This window comes from Tenrec ecaudatus, chromosome 15 (genome assembly GCF_050624435.1).
Source record: "Tenrec ecaudatus isolate mTenEca1 chromosome 15, mTenEca1.hap1, whole genome shotgun sequence".
NCBI classification, from domain to species: Eukaryota; Metazoa; Chordata; class Mammalia; order Afrosoricida; family Tenrecidae; genus Tenrec; species Tenrec ecaudatus.
In genome coordinates this window covers 91,757,180-91,767,818 of record NC_134544.1, presented here as the reverse complement: position 1 = coordinate 91,767,818, position 10,639 = coordinate 91,757,180, and the positions used below count along the sequence as shown (strand labels likewise).

The following is a 10,639-nucleotide window of genomic DNA, read 5'->3' as shown; positions in this document are numbered from 1 at the left end:
TTTCAAAAAATGATCTTTTAAAATAGGTATCATTACTTTAAAAATAAATTGATAAGGAAAAGATTAAATATGGGCATCAGCAAAAATCACAAAAGAGAACAAATGGTTAGAAATATTTTATCAATTTGAAACAAACCATGTTCCATACAATAATGCACTAAAAATTGTGGAATATGCGGATGCTGTCGTTACCAGGAACTAATGCTGTGACTGAATGCGTTTTTTTCTACAGTAAATAAAGTGTGGACATCAGAAAAATCGCAATTAAGTATTGAGACATTGAAACCATTTTATGTGTGAAATATAATTTAACGAATTCTTGTGAAAAATTTCATGACCTTTTAAACAACAGCAGCAATCTACTAAACAATTCACTCAAATGAGAAATATGCCAAAGAATAAAATAATACTATACATAATTTTTAATGTATTATATTTGTAAATTGTACTCATATTGAAATTAAAAATATATTACAATACTATTTTGTGTTCTATGCAAATTATTGTTGCTCCATATAGACCAAATTTTTAATCAAGAACACCCGCTCCCCCCCCCCCCCCCCCCGCCCCTGTCAATGATGTTCTGCTTTACCAATGTTAAAACCTGGACACCTTATAAAAAGAGTAATACAGAACCCACAGATTGTGGGGAAATAAATCTTTAGCAGTGAGGAGAGGGAGAGAGCAGGGGAAGAGAAGAAGAGGAGATGACAACTGGACAACTGTGGCATTTTCAGGAATTCCCCATATTGATGCTCACCTGAGGAGACTTGAGTCTCAGTGCTGCAGCACTGGGAGCAGAACCTGAAATCAGTGTCTGAGTCTGAGAGGCATTCAGGTGAAAACCAGGAGAGAGATGGTCAAGTGGAGCAGATGGCATCAGATGCTGTCAAGTGTGCGTCTCTGTGGCCCCAGCAGCTGGCTTGTCAATTGGGGAAATTCCACTTGGGTAGCATGCCTTCCACCCACCACTTTTCTTTTTTTGTTTTCCACCATTTTTCTTTCAGTTCTTCTTTCTGTCTGGGCTTGTGTGTTGTTTCGATTCAAATGCAAATGTGTTTCAAATGCAAACAGAGCCATCCAAAGAGAACAGGTGTCAGCAGGGTTTCCAGCCTAAAAAGATTAAGAATGAATCCATTGCCACTCCAGGCCCAGAGCCTCACCTCTAGGCCCCTCCCTCCACGTCTCCCTCATTATCTCCAGGCCCCACCCCTTCGCATAGACACCACCCGACCCCCCTCCCCAAGTGATGCAATTTCCTGCAGAACTCACTTCTGAGTGAGAAGGATCCGAGTGAGCATCCCACGACTTCCTACGGGTGAGTGAGTTTTTGTTTCTGTGCTGATCCCCGGCGCGGAATCGCCCGCAGGCCTGGCCTCCCCTGCTGTGTCTGGGTTCCTGCGGACGTTATAGATCCCGCACCTGGTGTTCCATTGTTCCAGATCGCCACGACCCCCCTGGGACATTTCCAGTTAAACCCTTTCTGAGCTGGCTACAGGCCTCTGCCTTCGGGCCCGGGAATATTCTGGCTGAATTTCTTGCTCAGAGATCCTCCTGCACCCTCACCTCTCACTCCAGAAAGGCGTGATTGGGGGTGGGTTCTTGCTAGGGCCCGGTCCCTTCAGTGTCAGGTCGCGGGCATGAGAGCATGGGGACCTTAGAGTGGCCTTTACTGAAAGGACAGGGCAGCCTTGCAGGCATCAGGTCACTCCCTTGGTGACTGAGGTCTGTATTAGAGTTTAACTTCTCAGCACCTTGTTTTGCAAAAGGGTGACAATAGCAGTGACAGCCCCAAATCTCGGCACAGATTAAATCCTCACATAGATTGCAGTCCCCTCAAAGAGTAAGCCTCCATTGAATGGTTTCTGCCTAGGAACAAAGGTAGTAGGTAATTGCCCTCAGGCTTTGGAGTGTGGATTACCTTCACCTCTACACAGGCAGCCCAGGGAGAAGCAGTCTTTCTTGGAGGTTTGTCTGCGTGTGTGTGCCTTTGATGGAGGTCACCAAACTGTAGAAAGTACTGGGGGTCTCCTAAACCGCAGCCATGTGCTACAGTCTTGCCCTGACTGCATTAGTCAGGAGGCCCTGGACCCATTTGTAAACCCTCAATCTAAGGATGGAATATCTGTCATTGTGATGCATTCATTGGCCACCAGCCATGCTTTTGTCTGTCATTGTGATGCATTCATTGGCCACCAGCCATGCTTTTGTGAGTTTCCTTTGCCCTGCCCCTCCCCCAATCCCTCTTTAGCTCCCTTCTCAATTGTGAACCTGGGAAGCCATTTCCTCCTCCTTTTGGTGGCTTCCCTTATTCAGATGATCTGTTTGTCTTTGTGCTATATTTGTCTCATAAGATTTAATAAATGTTCTCTTTAAACTGTATTTAAAATTGGGTCTCCTTTTTACTCTGTAACATATCTTGCTGCATGATCCTTCTTTCTTAACCATTTCTGCTTTTGGAAACTAGCTTCTGCTCCGTTTTAGACAGTAAAAGGAACTCCAATCTCAAATATAATTTAAGAAGAACATTTATTAAGTTTTAAAAGAGACAAAGAGAATACAAAGACACAGACCTGTCACTGGATGAAGGAGATCGTTAGCACAGTTTAGGGAAACATTCAAGTCGAGAATCTAATTAAGTAAGATTGCAGTGTTGTACATGAGCTGGACCAGAACAACTGAGATGTGAGATTGAAAGAAATAGAAAAGTTTATAAACAAAAAAGAAGAAGAATCAGCGCAAGGACCAGCAGCCTGAAAGGGAAAAAAAAAAGCTTGGCTGGATGGTTCCCTCCTGCTTACAGACTTGGGTTTTTATAAGGTTTCATTAATCTGCTGAGCTGTACAGAAGCAGAACTTGCTGTTAAGCAGCGCAGCTGATCAAGCTGGTACAGAAGCAGACTTTGCAGTTGCACAATTTCTTGGTCCAGGATAGTTTTTTGCTGATTTTAAGAACAAGGGGCTATTTTTTTTTTGAGAATGCTGTAAGGCCTGTGGTTGCATTTTAGGACTGGGGCAGAATGTTTGCTTAGTATAAATGGCTTTACTTACGCTAACTTTTACAGCAGCAGAGGAAACTGTCACAAGTTTATGATTGGTGGAACTTCAGTACAGCATTGTTATAAATGGGACTACAAAAGCAGGGACAGGACCATAACTGAGCCACCTTCGTTGCCAGATAGAGGATTTTACAAGATTGCTCCAGGGCCATCTGACCCAGGCAGTCAGGGCTCAATTGATAAGCCATGGCTCCTGACTCTAGGACCCCCTGGACTGGCTGGAGATTGGTGAAAGGTATCAACTTTCCAAGTTCCTCTGCTCCTGGGGAAATTTAATCTATATGCTTGCTTAAGGATCAGAAAGAATTCAGTGGAGGCTTAAGCTGCACAGCCATCTATATCCCTTTCCTCACTGGAGTGCTAAGACTTTACTCTCTACTACAGCTCCTGAGATTGGTCTCTGTGATGCTGTACCTTTCCACTTGGAGTGTGAAGAGCCCCACGTGGGGATGTTTCCCCTAATAAACCTCCACTCAGAGATTAGTTGTGTGAATGGCTCATCTCTATCAATGCTTTCCACCACCCCCTTTATCATCCCTTTTGACTCTTAGAGCAATGCTGGCCCAGATTTAGTGTCCACTCATTTTATAAACAGGGAATTTTGCTTTCCTTTTACATCTTTTGATTTGCAGAATCCAGAAATTATTTATTTTTAGGTCCTTTTTTGTATTAATCTGGAGAAATAATAGGCTTCAGTGTCTTGGTTTTGAAAATCCACAGGGTAGTACTTCTCTGTCCTATAGGGTCACTATAAGTCAGAATTGGTATATTTTCGTAGTATATGCTCTCAAGGTCAGCACTTTTTTGTTAATTTGCTAAATTTAGCTTCTATATTTTCCAACTTATGCTTAATTGAGTTGGTCCTCAATTCCCCCAACCTCTTCTCCTCACAAGACTGAGTTTGAAATCATCAGTGGTGGGCCATACATCCACATCCTAACAGCTGCATACTTTGACTGAAGGATATTAAGTCTCATTTGCTAACTTGCTGACACTCTCCTCTCTATTTTTTTATTGCTTAAGCTTGCTATTTCTGCATTGGTCCCCAGACCCACCAGATTCAAAATTTTGGTGGGCTGCTGCCCATGCCCATATTGGATACCAGCAGGAAGTTCCCAGCTGGTCCATCCCCCTAGTCAGTGTGTACAGCTGTGATTGGAGCCAAAAGTGTTCCCACCCACTCAGGGTGTGTTGCTTTATAAACCAGAATCCGAGTGGTGCTTGGGGCCCAGATGTATTGAGAGCTAGCTGTTGCCTGTTTCTTGGCAGCTGCCTCCAGTAAAGCTTTTCATTTGATGCTTTTCAATGTGGCCCTCATTGGTCTCGAGGCCCGGATATAACAGTTTCTTGGAACCAAATTCAAAGTAGGTAAATACTTTTTATCCTTTTGATTGGTTTCATATGTTAACTATTTCACCTTCAATTTGTTTGAATTTACTGTGCAAGAACTGTGTCCTACTAATAGCTCCTCATTTTAAAAAATTGTGTCATAACTATTCCTAATAGAAGGCAAGATCCAGACATATAACTCATATACAGTAGATATGATCGTATTTAAAATAAGCTACCATTTTCTCTGTGCCCCACTGCATGGTAATGCTTGAATGTTGTAGCCTTTTAGCCAAGTGGTCTTGATAAGAAGCTTAATTTTATTCACTGTGACCAGATTGCCATATCATGGGCCAAAACTGCTTTCATTTCATGTAGCTGCTAAACATTTAACCACTGGATCAGTAGGACTTCTTCACTGACTAATTTAGATATGCCAAGTTCTCACCAGGCTTACATGTTTCTTATTATAGACATGGTGATTCTTAATGAGTATTGTTTTAGTTATTTAATTATATTTTCAACATAATGCCAATGTGCATACATAGACTTGAATATGCTATCATGTTTAATTTTCCCTTTGGTTTGGTACCTTGGAGCTAATTCCATCTTGTGGAAAATTCATGTGTTATAAAGCAGAAAAGTTCCATAGTGTTTCCAGAGTGTCACATTTGTGGAAGCAGATCTCCAGTCCTGTCTTCTTCCACAGTAATGCAGACTGTTTAACCCGTCAATCCTCAGTTGAACAGTGCAGTGCAAGCTGTTTGTAGAACCCTTCATTGTTTCTGAGCCCCCAAACTAACTCACTGCCACAAAGTCAATTCTGACTCACAGTGTTCCACTATAGGTGTCTGAGATTCAAAATCTATACCGGAGTAGACAGTCTCGTTTCCTCTTACAGAGCTGCTGGTTGCCTTGAAGTGCCAGCCTTGAAGGTAGCAAATGAAGCCAGAATTCTCTATCTCTCTAAATGAAGCAAACCAAGCAGATGCCATCAAATCCACACCAACTCCTGGAGGCTCCATGTGTGTCATTGCACAGGGATGTTGCAGAGGGGTTTCAGTGACAGGTTTCTCAAAGTGCATCACCCAGTCTTTCTTCCCTGGAGACTGACTGAGTAGAAACAAACGTCCAATCTTTCCATGAACACCTATCCATGTTAACCATTTGTAATGCTCAGGGACATAAAAAACTAAACAAGGCACACATGCTTGCTTGTACACACACTTTGAAAAGTCAGTACTGTGGTTGCTTTTTCTTTCTTTTTAAAATAATTTTATTGAGGGCTTGTACAGCTCTTACCACAATTCATACATACATTCATTGTGTCAAGAACATTTGTACATATGATGACATTATTGTTTTCAAAACATTTTTTTCTACTTGAGGCCTTGGTATCAGCTCTTCATTTTTTACCCTCCTCCCCTCATGAACCATTGATGATTTGTACATTATCATTATTTTTTCATGTGTTACACTTACCAGTGTCTCCCTTCACCCACTTTAGTGTTGTCTGTCCCCCTGGGAGGAGGTTATATGTAAATCATTGTGATCAGTTCCAAGGCTGAGTTTTTTAACTATAACATGAGAAACTACACACTTGAATCTGTCAAATTTCAAGACTCAGAAAAATAAAGTCCTTCTGTTAATTTCCAGCTCTCACAAGTTTCTATGTGAATTGTACAGATATACTGTAACCTAACTGGACTCTACAGTAACTTGAGAATGAAATTAATATCAACTTTAATAGATCTTGAAGTGAGATGCTATATGTAAAATGCTTAATACTCTGAGTTTTCATGGAAGATCAAAAGGCATCCCAAAGATTTTTAAGATGTACAATATTTGAGGAATTATCAAAGATTTATTACATTATTCTGTTTAGCATAAAATATTAGGAACAGATATGCAGTGAATTCAAAAAGTTCATGGATAAATTCCATAACCTTTACCATGGAAGGGTCATGACCTTTTTGAAGGCCTTTTGTGCATTCGTGGCATAAAGGATTGGCTACCAGTAAGCTCCTTGTATTTTTCACTCAGGTTGCGGGCTGTGTAGAAACTATCATATTAAATGGAAAAATTAAGGATGTATCTGAGGTTGGGCTGAGCATGAAGGCTGGAAATCAACTCACTGTTGTCTAGTTGATTCCTACTCAGCAGCTGTTGAGAGCTAGGGTGAAAATTGCCCGTGTGTGTCCAAGGCTAGCGCTCTTCATGGAGGTAGAACATCTCCTCTTCCTGCAACAGGGATGCACAAGTGAGCAGACATGTGAATCTCCTGTGTAACATGCCTGCATGTTTGTGTCATCTGGGCATGCAACAGCGTTCTTTGGGACTGATAAAGGCACAACACATTTGCCACTTTGCTCTGAGCCTCAACCCAAAGGTGCTCAGTTCCAGCTCCATAGATTAGCAAACCCAGCTTTAAGTGCCCAGAGACACCCACTCCACCAGTGGATTCCAGCTTATAGTGACCCTGAAGGACAAGGTAGAATTACTGACCTTGCAGTTAGCAGCTCACCACAGTTTTCATCAGGGATAATCTAGTGAATAAAAATGTAAATTCCAAGATGAGTTAATCAAAATTTAGCTATAAAAACTCTCTGAAATAAAGTTTTATGAAAATGGGGAGCTTTCAGGTGTTATATTATTTCTTTTATATTATACTATTTTTAGCACTTTTATTGTCAACTATGTGATAAACAAGAGGTCCATAAACTATCCATTCTTCATTTATAGGAAATGAAATCCCTGCTAATACATAGAAACCATTAGGGTTTTTTTGTCCTTCCAGTGTTCTACTGTGATCACATTTCTTACCTGCTTGGAGATTATGATTATATGCCTTTGAGAAGTTTTTATTGCAGTACATTATTATTATTATTGCTCTTATAATATGTTTCAATCTGTGTTAGTGCTGGTGGACTAGAGAAACAAATTCATAGACACTCATGTGTACAAGAAAGGTTTATATACAAAAGCAATTGAATATTGAGAAAACAGTCCCAGCCCCAGTCCAGATCAAGTCCATATGTCTGATATTAGTCCATATTGCCCAATTCCAATTTATAAAGTCTTCTTCAGACTCACAAAACACATGGAATAACACCAAATGCAGAAAGATCATAGGCCAATGGGTAGGAAGTCTTGTCGATCCGGTGGCACTATAAGCATCTCAGTGCTGACAAGGGGTCTCCACGTGATTCTCCAGCTCAGGGCACTAGCTTAGTTCCATGAGTCTTCTCAGCTGCAATGTCTCCAGGGAGTGAGCAGTGAGAGAGTGTTTCCACCTTAAAGGAGGAATACCAGGGCTCCCAGAATCAGGAGAAGGCCATGCCCACACAGAGGCCTCATTGACCTGATTGATGGGCTAGACTCCACCCCTTCACCATTAATCTTCTCAAATTGATAACAGATTCTATAACTACCACACATTCGGAGGTTTTTGTTTGCTTGTTTGTTTTTACCATTTGACTGTTTATTTTGGTTTTTCAGTCATAATTTAGACAGCAGTGTGTTTTGTCACTCAACATTTTCTACACAAATTGTTCAGTGACATTGGCTACATTCTTCATCATTTGTAAAACATTCTCAGCATTTCTGTTCTTATTGTTCTCTTTTAGTTAATCTAGTTTCCCTGCTCCCTTTCATCCTCACCTCTACTTAAAAATAATTGTCCTTTGGTTTCATAGAATTAACTTTTTTAGTGGAGGAAAGTACTCACAGGCACTCTTAAAGTACTCTCTTATGAGCCAATCCATTATTTAGCTAAAAGGTGACTGCAGAGGCTAGTTTGGGTTCAAGGTTTAAAGAGTGTCTTAAATGATTTTTTTTTAAAGTGTCTCAACTCATTGTTTGTTTGTTTGTTTACTTGGTTTTCTTTTTCAGGAATTTGAGATACTATTGGACATTTTACTCCCATTCTGTCCAGAACTTAATTAGAATGATCTGTCATGGTAACCGGCACAATCCCATCTAGTTCTGGTTTCAGGGTAGATGAAACCAGACTCGATACTGTAGACTAGATTCTTCATTGAATCTTTGACTTCTATCTTTCACTTTAATGCCAGTTGAGTAAAGACCAATAATTTATCTCAGATGGCCACTCACAGCTGATAAGATCCCAGACATGACTCTCCAAAGTAGAATGTAGAATATTACACTTTTGGATGATTGATATATATATATATATATATATATATATATATATATATATATATATATATATATATATATTTTTTTTTCAGAAAGCCAGTCTTTGAATTTCAAAAAAGCTGTGCCACACATTTCTACCGGGTGCTGATGGTCACCTGCCATACTCGCACGAGGTTATCTGTGTAACCTGCAAACAGAGTCTGGCCATCAGCAGAGAGGTGCACTGGGGTGATTTGGCCTTGCTGCTGGTGCTGATCACTTCTTGCTTCAGCTCATCAACAATGATCTTGCCCTCCAAGTCCCAGATCTTGATGCTGGGGTCAGTGGCAGCACAGAGCCAGTAGCGGTTGGGACTGAAGCACAGGGCATTGATAATGTCTCCTCCATCGAGGGTATAAAGGTGCTTGCCTTCATTGAGATCCCACAGCATGGCCTGGCCATCCTTGCCTCCAGAAGCACAGAGGGATCCATCCGGAGAGACTGTCACAGTGTTCAGGTAGCCTGTGTGGCCGATGTGGTTCGTTTTCAGTTTGCAATTAGCCAAGTTCCACACCTTGACCAACTTGTCCCAGCCACAGGAGACGATGATGGGGTTGCTGCTGTTGGGCGAAAAGCGCACACGGGACACCCATTCAGAGTGGCTCTCGTCCTGTACGGTGCACTTGCAAACGCCCAGAGTATTCCACAGCTTGATGGTCTTATCTCGGGAGCCTGAGACAATCTGCCAGTTGTCAGAGGAGAAGGCCGCACTCAGCACGTCCTTGGTATGGCCAACATGGCAGCGTGTGGTGGTGCCCGTTGTAAGATCCCAGAGACGTAGTGTTCCATCCCAGGAGCCTGAAAGCGCAAACTGGCCATCAGAAGAGATGACCACGTCGCTCAAAAAGTGAGAGTGACCACGCAGAGCACGTTGGGGAATGCCATAGTTGCTCTCATCCCTCGTGAGCTTCCACATGATGATGGTCTTATCTCGCGAAGCAGACAGAATCATGGCGGGGAACTGTGGCGTGGTAGCGATCTGCGTTACCCAGCCGTTGTGGCCCTTGAGGGTGCCACGAAGGGTCATTTGCTCAGTCAGGGTGGCAGCGGGTGCGGGGGTCGCAGCAGTGACAAGGATGGCTCCGGATAGCTCCCACACCAGCTCCTGCTGCTGTTCAGCGTGGAAACAAAAGCTTGGATGATATTAAGACAAGTAACCTAGCTATCCCATGAGACTATTTTATGTCCAAGAAATATTCATAACTGTGACACCCATGTCTTAATCCATAAACTGTGCAGTTTAGTTTTGCCTCTTTTGAGCTTTCTGTATATTCCATGATAAACTGTGTCTGGGTTCTCATTGATTTATTTTCTTCAGAATGCTTTTGAGTTTTTCACATGTTGGTTGTTTTGTCTTTGGTCTATCAGTGTTGACTCATAACACAAGTTTCCAATGTGTGATTGGCCCAGGCTATACCTACCTATTGTAGCGCTTCAAGGATTCAAGTGGTTCAAATGTAATTTTACTCTTGTGAATGTTACTGCCATTATTCTCGTCATTTCCTTTCTGAACTTCTGTTGCTCTGGGGAAATCACTTTCTGGTGAGAGGAAATTGTTGAGTTGAACATCATATCCAAGTTAAAATTTACTAAAAGAGCCGAAGTATTTAATATATTTTCCTGCCCAAAATGTGCATGTATAGTTATTCCATTTGCTTATCTGATGAAGTACTTTAAGGGCTTGTGATCCACGTGTACAGTGATTTCTTAGTTTGATTTTGTACTTCAAATCTCTTAAAACTACTACTGAGAAGACTTCTCATATTTTTGCACACTTAGTTTATTTTTCTCTGACAACTTACAGCAGATTTATAAACTTTGTAAAATTGCCTCAGGATATTTGTATCTTCTTTTTTATTTTTAAATTGTCTTATTTGGGGCTTGTACGACTCTTATCACAATCATATACATGCATCCATTGCATATCTTCTTACTCTTTTTTGTTGCCTTCTGGTAAATTGTTTTGAATGTTAATACAGATGAAATTTTCAGTCTATCCTCTTATGTTTTCATCTTAGTTTTTCTCTGTCCTGCTGTCATTATTTTTTAAATTCT

The 10,639-nt window shown here is 41.2% G+C and overlaps 1 protein-coding gene across 1 annotated transcript; it reads right to left on the bottom strand.

The window, feature by feature from the left end:
* Nucleotides 1–8,696: 8,696 nt before the first annotated feature.
* On the bottom strand, nt 8,697–9,619 carry LOC142427754 (small ribosomal subunit protein RACK1-like). Its single transcript, XM_075532894.1, has one exon. It carries the CDS (start codon nt 9,609–9,611, stop codon nt 8,697–8,699), a length of 915 nt encoding a protein of 304 aa, XP_075389009.1. The 5' UTR covers nt 9,612–9,619.
* Between the last annotated feature and the right edge of the window lie 1,020 nt (nt 9,620–10,639).

What these genes read in the sequence shown, in the direction of transcription:
- LOC142427754 (XM_075532894.1), bottom strand. Translation starts at nt 9,611, where the DNA reads ATGACCCTTCGTGGCACCCTCAAGGGCCACAACGGCTGGGTAACGCAG.